General features: G+C 41.2%; 1 protein-coding gene across 3 annotated transcripts in view; it reads left to right on the top strand.

The window, feature by feature from the left end:
* The first annotated feature begins 16105 nt into the window (after positions 1-16105).
* LOC102070476 (SAM and SH3 domain-containing protein 1) overlaps positions 16106-25431 on the top strand; it is a 525772-nt gene continuing 516446 nt past the window's right edge. For all 3 annotated transcript variants that reach the window (XM_014268593.3, XM_014268596.3, XM_014268592.3), the window contains exon 1: positions 16106-16752. In XM_014268593.3, the coding sequence (XP_014124068.1) occupies positions 16303-16752 (450 nt within the window). In that variant the 5' untranslated portion in view covers positions 16106-16302. The remainder of the gene's footprint in view (positions 16753-25431) is intronic.

Raw genomic sequence — 25431 nt, 5'->3', positions numbered from 1 at the left:
GATGGACAAGGAGAAGCCAACAGTGGTATGATTTTCCTCTGCTCCAAAAGAAATACTTGGGATATTGATCTCCAGGGACTTAGTTTGCCCTAGCACTGGAGGAAAAGAAAACCTCTAAATTCTATGGAAATACACCTGGAAACTCAATAATTATTTCTTGGTCTATTTGTTTCTGTGCAAATAGTTGTGGTTGCCAGCAAACATTGCAGTAGAAATCGTCTTGACAGGTTGTAGGTGGTGGGCTGGGATTTCACAAGAGTCAATGGCTTTGTTAAGTTGTAGCCAGTGTTATGAAAGTACTTTTCCATGGCTTTAGGCGTCTGGCCCTGCTTCTTCTTGCTGCCTTTCAAAATACAGACCTGCATGTAAGTCTGTATTAGGTTAGATTATTTTTCCTGGTTTTGTTAATTTTTTGGGGGGGGTCAGTTTTTTTGTTTGTTTTTGTTTGGTTTTGGCTTTGTGGGGGGTGTTGCTCTTCTTGGGGTTTTTTTTTTTTTTGTTTTTTTTTATCAACTGCACAGATTGAAGATTGTGTCACTCCTTCTGATATTCTAATCCTCTCGACTGGAATCTTTGAAAGAGCTGGGGTGCACAAACTCTTAAGGCTGAACTTTGACCTTACAGTATTTCAAATCACTTCCAGGGCTCACTTAAACAGAGCCCCTACCTGCAACTTCCACTCCCTTATTGGTAGTAGACTCCTGTCATCAAGTCACAGTACTTAAAAGACTTTGAAGAAAACAGCAGGTTTTGTGAGTAGATATAGTAAATATCCCATTAAAAAAAAAAAAAAAGATCTATCTCTGCTTTGTCACTGTCTATGGAATAAGAGCTCTTAAGTCCCCTCTTCCTTATCACCATGCAAGCTTCCCAGTCATAGAGAATAAATGCCTTATAAGAACTGCAGTAAGTTTGAGTAAAATGTATGGTATATAACTAGGGGTAGACCCCCAAAAGTAATTTTAATTACATTAATCTGTACTTTTGAAGAAATTGTTTCTTATTCTGTTACTTAGTTATGGATCAGCAGCACCACAGCACTCTGTGACACTCTCAAAACTCCTGAGTAAGGTATTTTTCTTTTAACTCAGTATTTTCTTCCTCTTAGCCATTCACACAAGAGCCTGTTCTTCCTTGTACCCAACATGAACTTCTAAGCCTGTTTTCCAAATCTCTTCTGACCAAGCTAACTCTGGTTTAGCATGTTGTGGAGAGTGGGGGGTGGCTGACTATCACAGCTTTCTAAATGCAAATATGCAAATGACCTTCAGTTTATCCTTCTTCAAATGCCTCTAAGCATAGCATGAATTTCCCCCAATAATTAGACTGCTAATACCACCACTTTCTCCAAATCTCTAATTAGCATTTGCTTCTGTGTTGGTGCCTGCTGGAATTAATTGATATTTGTTAGATGCTGAAGGGCAGGAACATATGGTGCCACCTTGTGTGCTGTGCTGATCTATATGAAACCCTGCTGCTGTGACTGCTGAGTCAGTTCTTTCCTTTTCTCAGCAATAGCAGTAGCTTCAGGACTGACAAGTAGAGAAGGTGAAAGCATTTAACCCATCGTCTGAGCAACGTAGTTGCAGCTGCATAATAGTAATAGCTGCAAAATAGTAGTAGAACGATGCTGGTAGTGAGAAACACTCAGTGTTAAATATCCACTTTTCAGGCTATACTCAAGTCAGGAAGGCCGCTTTGAAATCGGTTTATTCTATTCCCCAGGGATGAACTCCAATATGCAGATGAAGTACATTGATGTATTTCTGGAACACTTTATTTTTTAACTTCATTTAATGTTGTTTATTTTTGACCAGAAGGAAAACAGCTCCAAGGCTGCACTGTGGTGCTCATCAAGCGTTCGCTAATCTCTACCAAGTTTATCAAAGTTGATCCTGGCTATGAGTTACTGGGGCCTCTCCCACAAAGCACTCAGTGGCACACAGGAGCCCAGCTCAGGAATACATTATCCTGGCTTCTATGTTTTGAAGAGATGGAAGAGGGTATGGTGGCTTTATGTAGAAGGAAAACATTATCTGACTCTGTATATGGGCAGTGAGGTGTGAGGAGAAAAGCCACAGAGCTCAGAGGCAGGAGGGGCTTCCAGAACCACTGAGCCTTTTTTATTCCTGCCCCATGACAGCTAAGCAAAGTCTAAGCTGCTCAAGCTCCTGTTCTTCATGTCTGACAGGGACCAGATGCCACTTCTGCATTGCACTGACCCATAGCACAGCTCTGCCCCCCAGCAGTCTGCCACAGAGCACACGGCCCTCCTCAGGAAGCTTTGCCCTTGGAGGGATCCTTGCCCTACTGCATCCCCCAGCCAGGGATGCTGTACAGCATTAGACAAATGTTACTTCTTAGAAAGCAAGGGCTGGATTATAAATGTACTGATGTACTGCTACAGGATTAAGGGATCTGCTTTTGTACTGCACTTGTTGTGGGTGTTGGTTTTCTTTTAGGTTTTTTGTTTGTGTTTTGATGGGTTTTTTAGTTTGGGCTTTTCTAAACCATCCTGTTCAGGACCTAGTGTTAGTAGTATTTGCACAGTGTATCACTGGTTTCTTGGCTGCTTTGTTCACTTGCTTTCCTTCAGAATAAATAAACTGAAAATACACTGAAAACCCCTAAAAGAAAACAGGAGAAAAAAGTGTGCCATCAAACCTAAACCTAAAACTAACTTCTCTTTGCAAAACAAGGTGGTTCCTGGGAATGAGAGGTGCTGAAGAACTAAATGGTCTATAGCTTTTGGCTCTGATTCAGTACAGCTTGCTCCCAGCTCTTCAGCAGATGATAGTACCAGGGAATTAGTGCAGATCTGGGGGGGCAATCTATTCCTAACCCACCAGCTTAATCCCTTCTTAGAGAGAACACATGCATTGAATAAAACTTTAGTGGTTTAAAGCTGACCAATCTATTGAGGAGGTTTTGGGGTTTCTTCTTTTTTTTTTTCTTTTTTTTTTTTTTTTTTGTTATATTGTGTTGGGGGTTTTCTTATGGACTTAAATACATACTAATCAAAAGTTGCATCCACATTTTTGTCAGCTGAGGAAAACCACAAATTGACTAAATTTACAGACAGAGGAAGGTACTGTTAAGGAAAACATTCAATTTCCTGCTGAGAGGCCGTGAATCATAGCTCACAAAGCAATACACATGGAGTTTTTATTATATTGTAAAAATACTGGAGTGAATTTGTTGACTGGAAGAAATGAAATGCAGTGAGATAGTGCAAAATGCCTTAATTTGCTCCTTGCTGACATGATTTGTTTTGGATAGCTTTCCATTATATTACCCTAAACAGCTGGACATTAGAGTTGATTGGATATTTTAAATTTTCATAATTAATATAGTGGGGTTTTTTCCTGAGGGAATGGTATTTCTAGCATAGCAAAGGGTTATTTTGATTTCCTTATTTCTCTCATTTATCTTCACATCGCTCTCACTGACTTTGTATTTCAGCACCTTTTGCTTTTCATGGGTCTTTAGTTCCATTAAACATCCAGCGCTAATTAGACTCTGTTGTCTAGACTGTACCAAACACTTCACTCAAAATCAAAGAGCATTTAATTAGTTAGTCTACAGGTTACACCCCATCTTGCAACATTAACACAAATGAACAGTTGAAATGCTTGTTACAGCCTAGCAAAAATGAAAAAAAAAAAAGCTTCTTTAATGGCAATCAAGACTTTAATTTTGTTATTGATGAAGGCAGGCATGACAAGTCCCTGTTACTCAGATGACTGTCAGGCTGTTTGTGGTGGAGGGAAGGCAGGGAAGCAGTAATGTTTATTTCTATGCTTTCCCAGGAACAGCTACACACACAGAGCCCCTTGTCTGTGCTGAGCACCCATGGGGTGAAGCCACATGGTGGCCTTGACTTAGCACAGCCTGCCACGACCATGGGCAGGATCCATCAGATTTTCACTCCTGCAGTTATTTGGGATCTCTGGGTATTTATTCTGGCATTCAAGTGGGGAGCAATGAAGTCAGAAGCAATGGCTAATATGTCATATATTACTGTTTGCAGTGACTACAATAGTATAATGCAAACTGTATCCTGGGGTGCTTCAAGAGGTTGAGGGAGGTGATTCTGCCTCTCTACTCTGCTCTGCTGAGATGCCACCTGCACTGCTGGCAGTGCAAAGTTTACTAAAATTTACTAAAACTCCAAACCACCAAAGGAAGTGATTTTGTGAAAATTTTATCTTTCTTTCCTTAAAAAAAAGGAAAGAAAAGGAACTCTTCTGCGCTCTAAGTTGCCCCTGCAAAAAAACAGCAGTCATGAAAAATCATATGAATGACATCAAATGTCAGACATAATTCATGATTTCTGAATATCCTGGATTGAAAACACAATGGTTGCTACAGAAGCAAAGCACAGTAGGCTTTTTACTGAAGGAATTTAATCTCAAGTAATTACTATTCAACTGTTCAAAACTATGAATAATTATTTGTGGTCTCTGTAGTGGTCTGAGTGTTGCATTGAAAAAATGAAGATGGCTAAACAAAGCCAAAACCTTGACCTGAAAGTGCTTTAAATTTGTATGATTTCTGGAACACTTGGAGAAAAATATCTGCTGAAGTGAATGAACAATTCTCAAAGCAGTACAGGCTAGTGACCAGCAATGTTTCCCAGGCATGCTTTACCCCTCCTTCCTTCTCTCCTCAATAACAATCATCTAGCAGCATTCAAAAAGGAAATTACTTCAGGTTCAGAGTCTGCCTGTATTTTGAAAGACATTTAAGTGTCTGTTGAAATCAAACTCACCAAATTAGCTTCTTCTTGCAGATGGATCTACGTAAGTCATCTTTTCAAAGAAAACTTGTGCTGAAATATGCAGAACTGCTCAAGATGTACTTGAGATAATTTGCTGATGGCATTGGTTAGGCAGTGCAATCTAGAAGAGCTAGTTCTGCAAGTAAAAAGGAAAATAAAATTAACTAAACTGCTGGGTTAGCCCTTCAAAAACTTGAAAAAATATTTTTGATAGAGAAAAGAACAGAAGCAAAACAGAATTGGATTTATGATGCTTAGCTCACTGTAGTGAGCTTCAGAATCTACACTTGAGTCACTTGCTTTGGTTCACTAGCATTGCTATTGACGGAGGCAGATGCATTTGTAGAGTCCCTATTGTCAAATGAAATAAAAATTATATTGGCATTACCAGTTTCTAAATATTATCATTTTACAGTGCTCTGCTGTCAAGAATGATTGCACAAGAACTCTCTTTTTCTTGTTTATTCTAGCAGTAAAAACCTGATGAAATAAGAAAGCTTTAACTTTCTTCCTCATGAAATTAAAATCTTCAAAATTAAGTTGAGCTGTACACTGACAAAAAAAAAAAAAGTATATATTCCTGCTTAATGTGTTTCTTTTTTGGTTTGTTTTTTGCTATAATAAGATCTTGCTACAGAAAACTTTTAATATGATTACATTAAATGCAAACAGGGAGGGACCACACATACTGCTGCTATCTCTGCATGACAATTTCCAATGGATCTGCAATGCCATGAGTACGAGGTGTATGCCACTCCTTGAGGAAACAAGTAAATAATGCAAAATTTCCTTATTTTTATTTATTTTAGCATATAAACCAACATGTGTGACAAGCAACTATGACATTTTATCAGAGTAATATGTCTTTAAACAGCTATCAGAATCAGCACTTTAGAGGTCACGTCTTTGACTGACAATTGCAGCAATGTTTTAGGGATGCTGTGTCTCAGGGGAACTGTGGAGACTGTTGAAACACAGGCTAGATTAGAAAATTTAAAAGAGCAGCACTGAATATTTTCAGTTTGCAGTGTAAGAAGACACATTTTTCTATTTGTGCTTCAGGCAGAGGCAAAATTAAGATAACATGGTGTTCTACCTTTACTTTTTAGAGCTCAAAGTCCCCAGCATCATTGTCCTGGCATCCATGAACACTCACTCACATGCACCTCACTTAGGAGTGAGACAGTGTTCAGATTTAGTTTACTTTGGAAGTTCAGTAAACCTTCTAGCATAACAAAGGTTTATGTGCATGCTTTGTAGAAAGTGCCCTCAAAATTTTACCTAAGTTGTTTTTAATAAATTATGTATAAAAATTTCTACTCATGAGGATTAAGATTGAATTACTAGGCTGAACACAGAGATATATATGTCCCACTTCTACAGTTTTCTTTGATCTCATTGATAGGATCTTCCATTCCATACTCCTTATCTAATTTACAAGAATCTTTAGCATCTCTCTTGCTCTTACTTCAAAAACGTGCCACTTCCAATGATCCCTCCTACAATTATGGTAGACAGGTGGTGGGTAGCTCAGCATAGCAGTGACCAAGGGAGAAAACATCCATGAAATAGGGACTTTAGAGTTCAAAAACTCTCACTGAAAACATCCATAGAGGACTATCTTTTTCTGAAAGTAAAAGAGCTCATTTATGTGAAATAGGATTTTGTTAAAAGCTCATAACACAAAACCCGTGAACCCTTCACTGAAGGCAGGGCATTTTGCCTAGGCTGGAGCTGATGAAGTTTCCTTTGGGTTGATTTTTGCAGCTGTAAGAGAGGTGATTTTTTTTTTATTGTAAAAAGATAGGGAATGTCCAACCCGTATTTTTCCATTACGTGCTAATGGAAAGGTAGACTACAGATTGCCTCATAAACCTATTGACTGGCATCACTAGAAAGAGTTAGCTCTTTATATCTTCTGGAAAAAGGAAAAATTATTCATTACAGAACATCTCCTCAGAATACTTCTGACACTTCAGCTAACCAGTCTGAACCAATTATAGTTTTTAAGGCTAACACTGGTCAGAGACAGAGATGCATTAATCTTCTATCTGGTCTTCAACCGGGCTTGAATTAAAGAGGAATTGGCCTAATATTTGATTAATCCAAAATAAGCTAATTCATCATTATGTTAACTTTAGATCAAACCTTGACTCTTAATTCCAAATCAGAGGCCTGAATTTTGAGGACATGATTTGACCTGTCTCAAATCACTAGCAGGATTGCAGAGGCTTGTTATATGGAAAGGTGGGTGGGTTTAATGAATCAAAAGTCACTCTGGACTCCCGTTCTCTCAAACATCCGAATTAAGGTTTTGGTTGACATCAGCAATAACTGCCTTCCAGGCTCTGTGACTGCTGTTCTTACCATAAGAGTTACTGCAATGATAACTAACTGGACCCCCCAAATTCTACTCTGGCAAGAGGTTGTGACACAGCTGGAGAATTTACGTGCACAGAATCTGGGAGCACAGAAATGTCCCTGGTCCACTAAGGTGAGATAGAGCCTTTCTTGGATACTTAAAAACCAGAGCTATAGACTTAAAATTGTCTTTTGAATGTCACAACCTCAAGTGACAACAAAAATCAGGATGTTGTCAAATGCCAAGGTGCTGCCAATGAGGCTATTTCTGGGCTAGGTTTGACCCATGTCTAGATCAGAGCTGGTGTCACAGCTTGGATTATCTCATGTGTGCAGCCCCTTGCCACTTCCATAACACTCCTATATTGCATACTCAGCTGAAGTGGGTGAGATGTGAAAGTCTACAGATGCCTGGAAGGAAAGAAAACATCCTCCATCCCCCTACCAACACTTTCAGGGTTAAAAAGCATCGGTGATTTGCACATATGGTATTTTTTTAATTTGAAAGTTATTTGCTTTGTAAGTCATCTTTCTCACGTCTTCTCCTACCAGAGGTGTAGAGGTTAACTCTCAGATCTGTCCTTCTTTCTGCAGGCAAGGTCTCTACCCCTCAGCAGTCTTCCTAGATTCACTTCAAATATAAACTGATAATTAAAGATAGATGATGGTTCATGTTAATGAAAGTGTTTGTACATTAATGGAAAATAGCATGCAGGCTATCAAGAAATGAAAACCAAGTAATACAAAGATTAAAAAAAAAAACTTCTTTTGACGTACTGGCTGTTAAAAAAAATTAAAATCTAAGACATCAAAAATATAAAACAGATGTGTTCTCTGGAGATAAAACACTTCATCTCAATTTTGCACTTAAAGAAAAACTCCAGGTTCTTTATCATGAGTCATAGAAAGAGTAAACCCAAGTTACATCTTCCTTTTCTTACTCACATTTGTAATTATACTGTTGCATCAACTTTAGCAGAAAAATACATGGTGTAAATGAACTCATATGACTGTGAGAACTCTTGTTTGGTAATTCCCTGAACTTATTATTTTCTGCTAGCCTTGTGTTTATCCATCTAAGAAGTTAAAACCCCACAGGTGCACCAGCTGTGTCTGCTTGTGTCAGGAAGATCCCGAGTATCAGCTGCAGGAAGGCTGGAATCAACCCTGACTTAATGAAGAGCTGGTGCAGAGTGGTGCTGCAGCAGTCAGTGGAGGCAAGGAGGGTGTGATGGGTTGGGCTCCTGTGATGTGTGATCGACTCCTGACATATCAAGGAATGTTGGAAGTAGTCCTAGACAGAAAAAAAAAAAATACAAAAGGCAGGAGCTGAGATGCAGTGCTGTCTTTTGGGACACCTAGTTGAATGACTGATAAAAATCTATTATGGTGAGAGGGGTGAGCATGACTAAAAGGTCTCACAGCATCTATTTTGACAGGATGATTAATTTCTCATTACTCATCCAGAATCAGGATGTCTGGGGGGAATTAGGGAAATATTTGATTCTTTCAAACATTGATTATTTGGAGAAAAGCTTTTGCACAAATCCAAACATTTTATTCTGTCTTTGTTTTGAAATAGCACAGGGAAAGATTACTGATTTTTTGGTGGAAGTTCTTCACAGTCACAGCAGTACTAGGACTCTTTATTTCAAAGCCAGGAGCCAAATCCTTAGCTGTGTCAGATGGTCCAACATACATAGCCCCATGTTTTTATGCCAGCTGGTTCAATCTCCTCATCCAGGACTTATGGTCCTGCTGATGTGATGGATTCAGGTCCATAAGAGGACAAATCCAGACTGCTAACCTGCAGTACTGCTTGACTCCCATAATTGTTACCTGATAACCACCTGGGTAATAATCTTACCTTCTTCCTCTGAGGAAGCACTTTGTGTTCAATGGCCCTCAAGAAATAGAACAACTATTTGCTTCTTTGCTCTTGCTGATTTCTACCTAGCACGGCTCCTGCTTTAAGAGCTTGTGTTTGAAGCACCACTCAGGAAGTTCTGTGTGTTTAAAATGTTTACAGTAGCTGAGCTCAAGAGAGAAAGGCAAAGCTAGGATGGTGCTTTCACGCTTCACAAAAACCATACCTAGTAACGGCCACACTGAAACATATGTGAAGCCCCTCTTGGTAGCAGGTGCCTAAGTCAAAAACCAGGGAAAACATTACAAGGAAATTTTACCACTTAACTATTTTTGTTGGAGGTGTAGGGGGAAAGAACTAGATCTGGATTCAGCAAGAGAAAGAGAAAATAACTGAAAGTGAGAAGTGTGAACAAAAAAGCTATTCAGACAGGATGTTGTAAAGGAAAAGGGGAGGAATTGTGGAAATTTGAGATGCTGAAATAACACAGTTCATGAGGCAGAGAGAAATGCAGAAAATTGCTCCAGATATGGAGGAAGCATGGAAAAATGGAGCAGTGGGAGAAGGAGCCAATTGGAATGGAATAAGGGAACCTGAACACATGCCAGGAGGTAACAGGAACAGCCAGCCTACTATCAGCTATGCACCTAACAGAAAGAAGTTTAAGGACACAGATGTTGTTACTGTATTACAAGAGTTCTATTATAATTATATTGCAAAGATTCCATATTGCTAGAGTTTCATACCTCCTTGATATTTCCCATAGGCATCTCCTCTAAGCACTAACTCTTCCTTGCCCTCACAGCAGCCAACCAACTCCAGCTGCCCTCAACCAACCAATCCACTCTTTTATAACACTCTTCTTCTGATTGGCCACAGGTGTGGCCTGTTAACATCAGGCCTGCTCCTAATCCTTAATAATTAACCCAGCTGCAACTCTTTAGGGGGTAAGATTACTTTCTATACTACCTTTATTTTCTTATATTGTATCCCCCTACACACAGATGTAATACTAATTTACTTAAGAGAGTCTGGGTTTTGAGTAATTTTGGAAATCTCATTATTTTCTATCGGTCTTCCCCTAAGTACTTGCTAAATTTGGGCCTTTGTGTATATGTTGCTGAAGAGAGCCAGAGTAAAAATAAACATGGGACAAACTAGGACCTGTCTGTCATAGGGCAGCTTTGATGAAGCTCTGTAGGATGAATGCGTGACTCTGCTCTGGGAGCACACAGAAGGCTCAGCTGGTCTGAACTGAAAGGTAGGGTTCTTTCCCTGGTATCCACCATGGCCAGGATACTAACTTGAGGTTTTAGGACACCAGAGGACCCTTTTGGAAGGGAGAGGATAATTTATGGAGGATTGAGGTGCTCTCCCCTTCCCTGGCATATCCTTTCTTTTCCACAGGAATTACAGATAATAAGAATACAAACAACAATAATTAAAAATTATTTTTGCCCATTTATTAAATTGTTTTCTTCTCTTTCGTTTCCTGGAAACTTGGTGCTTGATGTTTGTGGATTTTCAAAACATATTTGTTTAAGGCATGTGACTATGCTGACTGTGAATTCAATTTTGTTGGGCATTAGCCAATGCTTTAAATTAAATTTCTCACTGGGAAAAAAATCCAAGTTGAAAGCCTTATAAAGATTGCTGTTTCATGATTAATGAATGTGTCTTATGAAGAAGCTCTTCTTGATGAAGACGAGTAAGTAGAACTTCACAGAAAAAAGAAAACAGAAATAAATGACCAAGAGAGCAAAGCTTCAAGCTTTTTCTTCATTATGATTTCCAGACAGTATCACACAGAAGCACTAGATTGTAAATTGTGAGGGTGTAAATATTTATTAATTTTCCACCCACTGTGGTATTAGTAGGGATTTCCACAACTTATGCAGTAGTAATGTTACTATTACTATTAGTAATTAGCAATTACTATTAGTAATAATTTAAGTTTTTTTCTTTTATTTATCTGCAATAAGCAGTTCACTTAAAGAGCATTGAGTGTGAAGCAAAATGCTTTGGGTTTGGGTAAAATTCAACCATACACACACCATATCAGCGCTACCTGCTGGCTCAAAGATAGTAACAATGAGAGTTGGTCAGTGTTTTATGTTTGTAAAGACAAACCCACCCTAAATTATTATAGGGAACTATTGCTTTGTGAAAATAGGTGTCTGTCAGCAACAGGTAAAATAATCACAAAATTTTTGGTTTGGTTTAGGATAATTTCATTTTCTTTCAGGATAGAATCTTTATTACAAAAGGCCAAGAAGGTAAAATTTGTGCAAGCCAATTTACCTTCTCATGGACTGTGATATCAAAAATAAAGTGCTTGAAGTTGACTGGTTGAACGGAGAATGTTGAATGGAGAATTTGCTAGTCTGTGGAAGAATTTGGCTGTAATAAATTTTCTTTCTGTTACAAAGGAAAAAGAGGGTAATTTTTAGACTGAATTCTTGTTACAGAACTTGTTCTGATGAAATCTATCTCATTAAAAAGAGAACTGAAATTAATGCCTGTAAATTTTTACAGGAAAGGAGAATCACAGTAAATAAAGTAACTGTTCTATTTCAAATGCACTCTCAAATCGAAATTAATTTTATATACACAACAAAGAAAAATGGATATTTAATCAGCTTGATCTTTTCACATTCCCTGTTGTATAGTCTCAGTGAGCATTAAGTTATTACAAACATAGTGAGTAAATTTAGAGTGGGGTCATGTTTTTGTATATTTTAAAGTTTCCTTTTAATTAAAACATTGCTTTGTTTATATAAAATTCCAAGTGATGAATCTGTTTTGTAAACAGTTCTATTTTTACGTTTAAATTTCATATAAATTCCTGATTGCAATGTTCTCATTAGTTTTTTTTTGTTGTTTGTCTTTTCTGTGATAAAACTTTTACTTACATACCTCACAAACATGTTTTCAAGTTTTTGTCGGCTGGCAAAATATGAGAAGAGGCTAGGAGAACTTGGTTTGTTTATTATACAGATGAAAAGGCAAAGGGGATAACACTGCAGTCTTTCATTGCCTGTGGGGAAAGCCATAGAGAAGACAGAGTCAAACCATTCTCAGAAGTGCTCAGCAAAAGGACATGAAACAAAGGTCATAATTGCTTTGACCAGACAAGAGGAAGAAATTCTTCATGGTGAGAGTAGATCAGTGCTGGAAGAGACCACCCAGAAAGACTGGAGAACAGTGGATGTTCTCCCAGTGGATGTTCAAAGTCGATGGGGCAAACCCATTGGCAATCTGATCAGAGTTTGTAATTAGGCCTGCTCTGAGCGGGGTATGGGACTGGGTGACTCCCAGGGGTCCTCTCCATACGAAATTTTCCTAATCTTCTATGAAAGAGTACTTTAAATAATGGCCATCTGATTTTTTAATGAGGAAAAGTCATTCTCCAGAACACTTAACAGATAGTACTTTCCATTAGTTAGTACAGTGATGGGAATTGACAGGATGTATACCAGTTTTTGAAGTTCTAAGTTTATTTCTCTGCAGAGTTGACATGGCCAAATCTTCCTTTAGATGCTGAGTTATGTTGCTATATGTTTTTTAGGATTAACAGTTGGGGTAAGACATTGGGTACATTCAAAGCTCTAACAGTCATTGTTATTTCCTTCTGGACCCTTTTCCAATGTATACCACGTACAGTCAAATAATCGCAACATTTTACACACAAGTATAAATAGCTCTATTTACCTGAACTAATAGCGTGGTTCTGCAAACATTTGCCATTGTGTATGAGGAGTTCTAGTGACTTATTCACCTTGTGCCCTAGTGGAAACCCTAAAAAAATATTTTAGAGTCTGGCTCTCTTCTTTTAAAAAAACCCACAGAAATATTAGCTTCCACTTGTTCATTGCACATTATTCCTTGCAATATAGTCATTAGTCATGGGGTACTCATTCTTTGTGTGAATCTGCACAGAATTTCCTGTTCTACCTGAACACCTTCACAAATATCTTGTTGGAATTGTATTCATTCATTCACTTTGTGAGTACACAGCTTTAAAGCGTTTGTGTTCTTGTCTAGTTTTTTTTCAACCATCAAATATGTGAGTGCATGACTCAAAACACTGAACAGTAGTCAGGTATCCAGAGGAAATGCCCATGCTTCTTCCTTAATGTGTGAAAAATCAAATAAATCTTGAATGTAGAAAAATAAACAACCCTAAGTGTCCCTGAATAATTTCACTGCAGTTAATATAAAGAACATAAAAGACTTCTTCAAAATGAGTTTGCTATTATCAATCAAAACATGCCTCCATCTTCTGCTCTGCCACTTTTTGACCTTCCTTCTTTACTCTTGAATCACCTTGCCAACATATTGACTACCCTCCCTATTTGGTGTTGTCTGGGAACTCTCTGAGTATGTATTCCACCTTGGCACTGGGAGCACCAAGTGACTGAGGAACATTCCCTCTAACTACCCACCCAAATCTGATGTAAGTCCTCACAAAGACTTGTCCTAGATTTCTCTGTGGGGTTGAGGTGAGGTAGACCAGTCTTTTGTTTCCTGGACTTCTGATTGTCTTTTTTTCTATTGTTGTTTATTTTTGTGTTTCAAAGTCCCATAAAACTTTACTGTATTTGCTGAAAGGTGACTTAATTTTTGTGAATCCAAAATCAGTGCCAAACCACCAGAGAGGCTGACAATGTTGCAACCTTGCCAGCCTCCACAGTCCCATGGGAACCCACCACTTCTCCTGCAGCCCCATCAGAAGGGTCTTACCCTTTCACCAAGCACATCTGAATCATAACATTTGCAATATCTTAAAAACCTTTCAAGACCCTTCCAAAATGCACACATAAAGATGATATAATTTAGTATGTATTGTCAATAAGACTGATTAATAGGGGCTGCATCAGTCAGATTTCCTGCCTCCCATACCATCACTTCCAGCTCCAGATCACAGAACCTCCTTGCTAGTTTTGCCCGTGCTGTCAGTCTTTCATCAGGTCTGTGAAGAGAAGATAATTGCTGCATCAATCTGTCTGTAGGCTAGAAGAGAGTTTGACATATTATGTGGTCTGGAAGGAAAATAAGATTCAGGGGGAAAAAAAGAACAAAAGAAAAAAAAAAGAAGATGGAAGGAGTTTTTAAAAGGAGCAAAATGCTCTTCCTCCTTTTCTCCCTCTTTAGCAGACGACCCTGTGATCCCTAGGCTTTATACCCAGAGGCTGCATTTAAGCGTTGGTGAGTAGCTAACCTTTCCGAAACACCTCGCAGCGCAATGCTTGCTGTGAGAACGCCGCTGTGCTGCGCAATCATGTGACGAGCTACATTAAGCGCGGGGACAAATGTGCGCCTAACTCTGCTCACAAAAGTCCTCCAGGAAACCCGTTCTGAATAATGCTCTCTGCCAAACTACAAAATTGGAGGAGGGATGCCCCTCCTCCGGCACCCCTGTGCTGCTGGGTGCCCCACCGCCTGTCCCCAGCTCCCCTCAGCCGGCATGAGGAGGGATCTTCGCAGAAAAACAAGTTTCAAGCAGTTTAAAATGAAAATGGCAGGAGGTCTGCCCTCAGCCCCTGAGGACTGGCGAGGGGGGCCGCGGGCGGCGGCGGGGCCGGGCCGGGCCCTCGGCGCTTCCCTCGGCGGCCCGGCGGGGGCGCTGCGAGCCCGGCGTTCGCGGGCAGCGCGCGGCGCCTCAGAGGCCCCGGGCGGCCCCGGCGGCGCGGGGGGAGCGGGCCCGGCGCCTCCCGCCTGCCCGCGCCGCTCCCCGGGCAGCGCCGCTCGCCGGGACAACGTCGCTCTGCGCCCCTCCGACCCACGAAGGGTCCCCCTTCCACCGCAAAGGGCTGGCTGCCCCACGGGGCAGCCGGCGCCGCCGTCGGTCCGGCTGTCCCAAGGGCGCTGGGGGGCAGCTCCCCGGGCCGTGCCCCCCTTGGCCTTCCCGTGTCCCGGGGACTACGGGGCGGGCAAACCCGGCCGAGAGCCCGCGGAGCCGCGGCAGCCCCGAGCCGCTGCCCTGCCAGGCTGCCTTGCCTCTCGGGGGCTGGCTGCTCCCGGCGGGTCGGGCAGGGCAGGCGAGCGGCAGAGACCGCGGGCAGCCGGCAGGGAAAGTTGGAAAGGCCTGGGGGAGAGCCGGGGCAGGGGGCTGGCAGCGGGGCGGCAGGCGCGGAGGAGGAGCGGGGAGAAGCCGCACCGGGAGGAGCCGGAGGAGATCTGCGGGCGGCGCATCAGGCGCCTCCGGGGTAGAGGAGAGGGAGGATCCGGGCGGGGAGCACCGCTCCGGGTACCGGTGGCAGGGAAGGGAGAGCTGCGGCGGCATCCGGGGAAGGCGGGGGCAGCGCCGGTGACCTGCCGCAGATCGGCTCATCCGCCGCCGGAGGATGCACGGAGCGCCGGCCGCCCGCACGGCCCCGCTGCCGCCGCCTCCTGCCCAGGGCGGCTGCGGACAGCGGCGGGAGCGCCAGCAGAGATAGCGGGGAAAGAAAGTTGTGCGGGTCGGGCGTAGGGCTGCGTGTCCCGTTGAGGCAGGAGGGCACTGCCGGCATCAGCGCGGAGAAAGTGGAGCTGGAAAGCAGTTTCTGGTCTCGCTGCCAGCGAAGCGCATTTAACCAGCATTACGGGAATGAAGGGAGACTGGGAAAGTAACTCGGAAAAGTGAGTGGGATTTTTTTTTTTCCTTCCCTCTGTTTTGCTCCTAATCCGAAAGGAGCCGTTTAAAAGGAAAGCAAAAGCCGCCGTGTGCGCCCGCTGCTGGGAGAGGCGCGGGAAGGGAGGGCACTGCACACCGGCACCCCTGCCCACGCTGGGCGAGGGTGCGGGATCCTCTCCCCCGACACCATCGTGTACCAAAGCAGCTACTTATAGTAAACAGATTCATCATACGACAGAGCGCAGGAAGGTGAGACAGAAGCAGAAACAGAAACTAACACTGAAAGGAAGAAAGAAAAAAAAAAAGCGACTGCGAATTACTTCCAGAGAAAGTGGGTGGATGTTGTGCAGCAGCGACCTGGGATTTTAGGGGATGCACCCTTATATTTTGCTTCTCTCCAGTCCGAGCCTCCCTTCTCCGGTGGCAGAAAGCGGCTGTACTCGGTACAAGAGGAGGAATAAGCAGGAGGGGTTCGGTCAGCAGTGCTTGCGGTGCCCTACTGATCTGCTTTAAGGATTTTTTTTTTTCCTTTTCCTGGTGGATGTTTTCTTGACCTTGATTTTGAGACCTCTTACTTGCATCGCAGTTTTTGTGGCTTTATGTCCTTTGGCGAAAAGTGGAAAGGGGAAGGCTGGCTTCAGTGCTGAAAGTTGCAGTCGTTATTATTTTGGAGCCAGCATGTGCACCAACATAGTCTACGAGTGGCTGAAGACCCTGCAGCTCCCCCAGTATGCGGAGTCCTTCGTCGATAATGGCTACGACGACCTGGAGGTCTGCAAGCAGATCGGCGACCCGGACCTGGATGCCATCGGCGTGGCCGTGCCTCACCACCGCCGCCGGATCCACGAAGCCGTGCGGCGGCTGAAGGAGGCGGACGAGAGGGCGGCGGGGCTCTACTTCACCCTGGAGCCGCCGCCGCCCGCCCCCACCGGGCGCTGTCCCCGCCGGGCGGGGGGGCCCGAGGAGCCGCGGCGGGGGGCGGCCCCCAGGGCCCGGCCCGGCGGGCGGCGGGGGGCGGCGGGCGGCGGCGGGCTGGTCGCGTACCCCAGGCTGAAGCTGAAGATCATGATCCGGGACAAGCTCGTCCGCGACGGCATCAACCTGAGTAAGCCGCCCTACTCCAACAAGGTAAGGGGGTCCCCGCTGGCCGCCCCCCCAGCGGGAGCCGTGGCTGTCGGGAGTAGCGGGGCGGATGGGCTGGAGATGGGGGTCCAGCAGGGCCCGTCCCGCCTCTGCCATGTGCCGGTGCTAAGTTTCTCCAGTTGTGCCAGTGGTGTTTTGGAGGGGATTTGGTAAGGATTGAGCACCAGCAAGGTGCGAAGAGTAGTAGGGCCAACAAAGGTCAGATCCACCATCACGTTCTGGCACTGGTGGTATGGCATGGTGCTGTGTTTAGGTTTTGCCTCCCTTTCTTTTCATTAACTGTTTCTATTAGTCTGGTTTAGTTTGAGGTGAGAAAGTGGAAATTGAAAGGATGGTCTTAATGGTTTGGGCGTTTCTTTGTCTTTTCTGTGAAACTTTTCCATTGTGTTCAAGAGGGATGGCTTCTCTCATCTTTTGCTTGTGGTCCTGTTTTAGTCAGTTTCTATTGGTGAAATGGCTAGTGAAATAAATTATCATCTGGCTGGAGGAAGAACTCCAGCAGCTGAATCCAACTGTTGCTTGGATTTATTTGCTGGAATATGGTAGTGACTGGTGAATGTCAAAATATTCAGCAGGCTCCAGCACAGGTCAGCCATTCTCCAGGATGCACTCTGCCGAAAGGCCAGAAAAGGGTACATCTCAGTAGAGTCCATTCCAGGCTGATGAAGCCTCAATGTTTATCTAATTCTTATCTTTTGAAAAGGTGTGATGCATGATTTATCAGTTTTGGAAGTTTGAAATTGTTTTGTCTGAAATTTTTGGTAGATTTCCTGCTGAAAATGTAATAAGCAGAATAAGTAAAACAACAGAATAAAATTAATAATACCGTAGAGAAGAAAATTATTTGTGAAAGAAACGAAGGTATTATAATGTATGGGGGTTTAAGAGTTCAGGATGAAGTGCTTCAGAGTAGTTTGATAACCCAAGTTGCCTATATTTTCTTCAATGATTTGAAGTGTCATTTTTCAGAAAGACTGAGCAGTTGATGTTGACCTTCAACTTGTGGGTACTTTGTCTCTCTGAAATGCTTATGAATGTACGGAGGCAAGTTGATGGGGAGGGCTGCAAGTCTGGGGTTACAGAAATCTGAGGAATTAAAATTGAGAATGTGTTATCTGCTGTCATGGACATGGCTGTGAGGATAATGGGTAAAATTCAATTTGGATAACATTGTGAGGGTGCAGATAATAAAACTACAAATTTCAGTATTCCAATTTTTTAACATCTTGGTGACAGAGGCCCGTAGTCACTTCTCAAGTACAGCACAGTTGTCTGGTCTGGGATGTTTATTTGTTCCCTTTTTCTGAGCTTCTGGCTGAGGATATGGTAAAAGACATTATGTCAGATTTAACACTCATGAACATAAGTACATCTTCCAAAAGTTACTGTGTCATTTTGCAGAGATTCTTTTCCCCCTAGGGTTTGGAGTAACACATCATTAGATTGAAATTACCATTACACATTTGATATAAAAGAAATTCCATGGAAGTTATGGCTTAGTGTAGCTGCACCACATTACCACCTCCACAGCTGTGTTTCACTTCTTCCATTTGACTTTGTGTGTGTTCTTAGTTAACAGTTCAGTCTTTCCAAGTGGACCATCTGCCTTCTCCCTGTAGTATTTTAAAGTTGTGTAGAAGTGGCTCTTTGGGACGAGGTTTGGTAGCAGACTTGGCAGTGCAGGGTAAGGATGGACCCAGTGGTCTTACAGGTCTTTTCCAATTTAAATGATTCCTTGACACTCTTCCACAGGAATTGTAAAATTTATAAGATGCCAGCATATGACATCAAGGCAGTTCAAATCCTTGGCATTAATTTCTTCTTCAGCTCACTTTATTTTAATTTGATGAGTCTGATAGCAATGTGGATTAACTGTCAGGACAAGCTTGACTTACACAGAAAGCATCACTCAGCTTTAATTTTTTAAAATCTAAATGTAATATTTTAAAATACAAAGAGAAACAAAGTTTACTCTCCTAGTTTTTCTTTTCAGGCTGTGGTATCAATGTATTTATTTTGGATAATAAATGCATATAACATCATTTTTTACAGTAACAGAAAAAACTTTTCTCTGTGTGAATCACTTCACATTGTAGCATGTTGTAAGAAAGCATAAAGCTGGCAAGATTTGAATGTGTGTTGCTCAACATGCATTATTCTGAATGCCACCCACTGTAGCAATCTATCTCCAAAATGGCTTAAAGTAAATAGCAGAAGATCACGTCACTGTACATTATTCATTGGATGTTGTTTAGAGCAAGAAAGATGAAATACTGTATTTTTGCATTTGGGAAAGAGCCATATTATAGCAGTGTCTTAAAAAAAACCCAACAAAAACTAAAAAGGCAGACAAAGCCAAACTTTAGAAAATTGTGTGTATAATTTAAGCATTAGAGTTTTATATAGAACATGCAGCATATGTAGAATATACAGGCTTCTTCATGTCAAGAGAAATTGAATGTATTTTCTGCAGCACACAGGATTGAAGAATCAGCTTGAAGTTTATGTCATGGTTTTTTTTGTATACATTTACTATTCATCATTGTCATGTGGACATTCTGGAGTGAGGCACTAGACCACTATTTGACAACTATTTGCATTTCTGGTTGTCCTGAGCTGCATACCAGTCTTCCACTTCCATGGCTTACATGGAGAACGCCATTTTTTCTTCTTAATATCTATGCATAGAACTTAGTGTCTCTGAAAAGAGGACCCTGCTGGTGTGTATATGTATGTACATGTGCATATGTATATGCATTTGTTTCCTGAGGAGTACTTCTTGGGCTCAGTTAAGAAGTTCTCAAGCAAGATTTGGTGTTTTATTTTAAAACATCCCTGAGAACTCGAAGTGTTGGTCCTCTGGCTTCTTCAGAGTCTTCTGCTAGCTGGCTGGGCTGTAAACATGTCAAAAGATCAAAAATTAATATTGTATGTGGCTGTGGAGATGTTAAAAGCATCCTTTTGCTGTCTTTCCTTTTTGCTGTAGTTTCAGATGAAAGGTGGTTGGCAGAATAGAAATCTATTGCTATGGTAAAATTTAGTTTAACTTAGTTTGATTTCAGTCAGCAGAAATGGCTAACAGCTACTTTGCAGAGCTTAACATAAATCCCTTAAAATTGGAATTGAAGCCATGTGTGTGGGTGACTTCAGACACAGAGAATTATCATAAGCCATCTTGATTGTTTCCATGGAGAATTTGTATGAGGCCTCACCTCCTTATATTGTATCCTATGTGTATTTCAGGTAAACCAAGGAACATAATAGTAACTGAGGAAAGCTGCAAAGGAGTCAGATTTTGTTCCATGTTGGTAATGCTCCATAGTACTCAAAGCTTTATGTTTTAGTTTTTTCACCAAGCTTGCTATTGCTGGTTGGTAGCCTTAGGAGTCTCTCATGTCTAAGAAACTTCTTCTCGCAGTGATGGGATTTAATGCCCTTCAAAAAAGAGCCCATGACCAAGTGAAACTTTTTGTCATCTTGAAACATCTAGCTGCTCAAAAAAATTACCTTTGATTATTCTGTCATTAATTTGAACGTGAATTGTGCACAATGTAGAAAGACTTTTGACAGTCTTTTACCCCTAGAAGTTTTGGGAAATGAATTGATGGCAGAAGGAAACCAAAATTAGAATACCCCCCGCATTACAGTGAAGGTGAATGTAGGAAAACACAGCACTGATCTGAACCAAGGGGATCTGAGATGTATAACCATCAGCTTCACACAAAAACACTTTTTTCTTTGGTAGGCTTATTCCAAAATGGATAATGTCTATGCTGGGTTTGCGAAGAAGTCACTAAATGTCACTGTGAAAGAGAGAGCAGAGGAGCATTCAATTCTGTCAATAAAAAGGCAAGTAGGGTACCTTGTTGTGGAACATGCCAAGAGAAATTTAGTACTCTATTTATCTTGAATTTAGATTAAGTGACATTTAATAGTTTACTGTAATTTCATTATTATTTCTAATTGAAATAAATGGCCTGACCGCTTTCTTGAAGAACTTTATTCAATTTTTCATCTGCATAGAATTGCAAGTACATTAAAAACATACATGCATTAAATCTCCCACACCAATTAAGATTATTTGCTTAGCCTCAGTAAAGTTATAGTCATGGAGATTTCCATATTTATTAGAGAGAATAAAACTGTAGTATGACACATGTACATGTACGTGACCTCATTGTCACTCACTGTGCTCTTCATGATTATCAGCATGCTTGGAAAACAAACACTAAAAATTCAGATGCATGAGATCATAATCTCAAGAGTTCAAGCAGATGTAGAAAAGTAAAATGTCAGATCCAAATGAGTATCTGCTTAAACACCCAAACACGTTCTTTTTAAGTTATGTGCTGATAATATAGCACAGATTTGTGGTTCTGATTAAGTCTTTGTTTAATCCTTGCCACTACAAAATGAGGAATATTTCACAAAAGTTAGTTTTAAGAGATAAAAAAGCCAGCAATTCTACTTTGAAATACACTGGTTCAAGCTGGGGCTGGGATAATGTAATCAGTACTTTAGATATCTACAGAAGTGAATTCAGCAAATTAAAAATATTGTGCTTTGAAGAAATGACAACACTCACCTGTACTGGAATTAAACATGAACCTTTTTCTAAAGACCTGGCTGCTTTAGGATAACTGCATCAACTCTGATTAGCAGAGCGTTCTCAAATATGCCTTGGGGAAAGCTGCCTATTGACAGAAGTACTAGTGCATTAAGTAGTAACAATATTTTCATGGCAATAAATTAGCAAAGCTACAGGCAATGTTCAGGAAGTGAAAAGGTATTTTATATAAGATACCACAGAATTTGCCTTTGACTTCACAACTCTGTTTTCTTTTAAAGAAAACATAGCACCTCATATATTTGGCAGCTGTTTCAAAGTCCCGGTTTATTAAACTCACCAAACACAAACTGGAAAAGACCTTCCAATCAGCCCATCAAAGTAAAATGTTGCAGAATGTGAACAATACAGTGCTATATTGTATTTGCATTTGAATTGTTCCTGAATATTTTAAAGTGTATTCAATCTCCTCTGGAAATGTTGAATGCAAATCTTCATGGATTTCATTATTCTTCAGTTAAGAGGGATGAAAGATCTCATTAGGGTACATTACAGGTGGCATCCTGAGAGAGGATAGTATCGACTCCACAGTTTTCTTTCCCCCTTTCCACAATTGTGTTAAGAGTAATCTCTGAGCTGTGATCAAGGTGTGGCCTGGCAGAGGAGCAGTGTGGGACTGAGCAGCTGCCCTGCAAGGGGAATCCTTCCCACATCCTCCACAAGGCTCTAAGTTTGAAGGAAAAGCTAAACTTAAAGGTTCCTGGCAAAAGAGAAATGCCTAGCCTCTGGCAGTTTCCCCAAAGGACTTGATTCTCTCAGAGTTCCGTAGTGCAAAGCTGAACTGATTTTTCCCACCTACTGTGGGGTTTTGTGTAAATACTGCACCTCAAGAGGGACACCACCTGTGTTGGGAGAAAAGTCTGTATACCTGTTTCACTTCCATGCACAGATAACCTATCTTGTTTTAAGTTTGGTGATCATACGTCTTTCTGAAATGTAAATGCATTTTAAGGAAAATATTTATGTTGATGACCCTACCCCCATAGCTTCTGCCTCTGCCATATGTAGGATGATTAAGCCCATATACACAACCATATATGTGGAATACAAAAAAGTCCAAGATAATTTCTCACTAAAGAAGTAATCTTGTGAGCCATGTTTCTAGTTTTGAGTATGACCAATATTAAAATCTCAATTATTCCATGATAGGGGCAGCTGTGTCCCTGATTTCTGATGTGGAATTGAATAATTTGTTTAAATTCATGAAAGATTTTAGACAGATGAGGCACTGGGACCCACTGCTGCAATGTCTTTGTCTATTGCCTTAGGATTAAGAGTAAACTTCCTTACGTGTAAGTAACAGAAAAGTGATCAAGGAATAGCTGGTGGCCTAGCTGCATGGCAATTAGTTATGCTTGTTAATTCTCCATGTTAATTATACCCTGTGTGCATATGTCATTCTGGAGGGTCCCTATCCACTAAGGTGTATAGATCCAAACATAACCTGAAACATGCTAACAGCCATTATGAAATTTTTGATAAGTGCAGCAGAGAGGTTTGAATTGACAGGAATACTATTATTATAGATTAGGAATAAATTTATTATATCACTTACAGGAACTTGCTTACTGGTTTGAGACTCTTCTACAGCAGAAGAGGATGGAATGTGTTAATACTAGAATGTAGGTTCAACGTTTGAATTTCTTGCTTTGTCAGTTTGAATGAGCCCCTCTGCTTGGTGTTTGACAAAGCTATCTGTTCAATCTCTTTGTCTAGGCTAATATGACATCTCATATTGATGTGCTTATCTTGACAAATGTGGTGGCTTGTGCGCCCTGCAGGAATTGTCTTTTATTAAAAGAGCACAGCATGGCTATGTTTAGCACTGCCACGTTATTTTAGGAATGGCTGTGCAGCAGGAAGGGGAGATTTGGGTGAACCTTCCATGACACTGGCGGTCTGTGAGCCAAGCTGGCCCAAAACTGTCCCCAGTGACTCATCCAGCCTCTTCAGTTTGTTACTGCAGATAGTAAAAAACTTTTCTTATGATTTTGCAAAACAAAAAGAAGTGGCGTGTCACGTGAAACACAAGGAGAAGGGCCTTCAAACAGTATCTCATCCTCATTCTCACAAACTCAGCAGGAATGACAGTGATTCATGCCTCTCGTGGGAGCCCTGTTCTTCCAGTTGGTCTCACTCCCAGTGAAGTCAGTGGGGGTTTTGCCAGGGATTTCATTTGATGCTGCTTTTTGAGTGAGGTGTTCAAATTTAAATCAGCTAACAAGCATACCCCTACACGCTCTAATTGTGGTGGCGGACAAGAACAGGGTTACATGAGTTTAGAATGATAAATACAACAGTAGCATAAAAAAAAAAATAAATCAGAACTTTTCAAATCTTCAAGTATCACCATTAACAGCTCAAACAATAGTGGGGCAGACTTTTGAACACAGATATTGCAGATCTGTGCTAGAATAAATGTTTGGTAAATATTCTCTGAAACCTCCACCAATGTGTATTGGTTGGAGCTAACATAGTTATTTACAGTTGTCCTCTCAGTAACTTAAAATCAGGGAGAAGTAGCAATAATATATGGCAAATAAACCTTATAGGCAGGTACAAATGTATGCCTTCTACACATTTGGGTTTTTTTTTTTCCCAGAATAATTGTGTTGGTTTTGAGGAAACACATCCTGATGCAGGCATGTGGTGTTATCACTGCATATGATATCAATCTTTTGGGGAAATTAAGTCTGGTTCTGATGTCTGTGTCTCAAAAATACATGGTAAACTAGGCCTGGTTAAGAAAAGAGCTAAAAGTCTGGGAAAAAAAACTTTTGCCTTTCAGTCATGGGCTAAGGAAAGCTTGTAATGTTTTCTTTTCCCAGAGTTAGTTTAAGTGGCCACTTGGCCATGCTTTCACATGCACAGAAGGAAATATTTTTATTAGGAGAAAAAGGCATTGAGAACTTCAGGGGCTGAGTTCTGTAACTAGGCTATTCGTGCTGTGAAGAAGGCCAAAAGCCAGTATAAACCAAAAACTTAGTAAGTATATTTCATAGAGGAAATAACAAAACAACCTCCAGACAAAACTAGGAGTGTGTGCCATTTTTGCATCAGTGCCCTTAGTTTGTGAATAGAGAACATTGTTGGAAGTGGTACCTCTGCCTTTGGCTCCACATTTCCCAGCTCTTCCCAGAGCCTTCTGTGTACCCCAGAGCTACCCATTTCCTGATTTCTCCTAAATTATCTCCCCAAAGTCTGTCTCAACATACACTATCTTCTTCCCTAAAAACAATCTTTTTCCCACCCAAGAATATACATCTTTTGCCTTTGGTCTTCCTAACATTTTTTTCTCCTATTCTGCATTCTGTGTGAGTTTCATTGCAACTCCCTCTCCTGCTGCCCAGTGTCTCAGGCTGCTATTTGGATCCTTCTCTCTCCTCCCTTTTGTTCTAATGAGAAGAGAAACTTTCACTCAGGAGAGCAGGACAATCACTTCCCTGCCCATTGTGCTCAGTGTCCCCAGCTGCCTTCCCACTGACTTACACAGGTGGCTGAACCCAGGTTGTTCTCATAAAATGAAAGCTTTAAACTTTGATGTTAAAAATTTCAATCTTAAAACTGCCATAAGCAGCAGTCATACAAAGTCCCTCCAGCCCCAGTTTTGTGGCAGAAAGAAGGGATTGATCTAGGAAAAGAAGTATATATAATAGCTTTTGAACTGCTGTGTGGGACTGATCTGGTCTTTTTGAAGCAGGACCCAATGTGTTCTTAAAAAAATAAGTTATAGCTTCAATAGAAAATGCCTTCAATGCAAACATTTTGAAAGGCTTTTCTTTTTTGCATAATTTTCTAGTTCAAATAGTATTATCATAATAACTGCTGCTAATTGCAGCATCTCTGAATTCTTATCCCTTTGTTTTTTGTTTGCCAAAATGTTTTTGTTGAGATTTTATTTAAACCTTTTCTACTTATAACTGCTTGCACTGTACTGCATTAAGAATTTTTATACAAATGCATCTCTGACCTCTTGTTTACCTCATAGTTAAGGTCCCCCCCTAAATATCCAGTAATTAGTTTAGCAGAGGTTTTTC

This window comes from Zonotrichia albicollis, chromosome 3 (assembly GCF_047830755.1).
Source record: "Zonotrichia albicollis isolate bZonAlb1 chromosome 3, bZonAlb1.hap1, whole genome shotgun sequence".
Lineage (NCBI taxonomy): Eukaryota > Metazoa > Chordata > Aves > Passeriformes > Passerellidae > Zonotrichia > Zonotrichia albicollis.
This window is presented reverse-complemented; position numbering and strand designations above follow the sequence as displayed.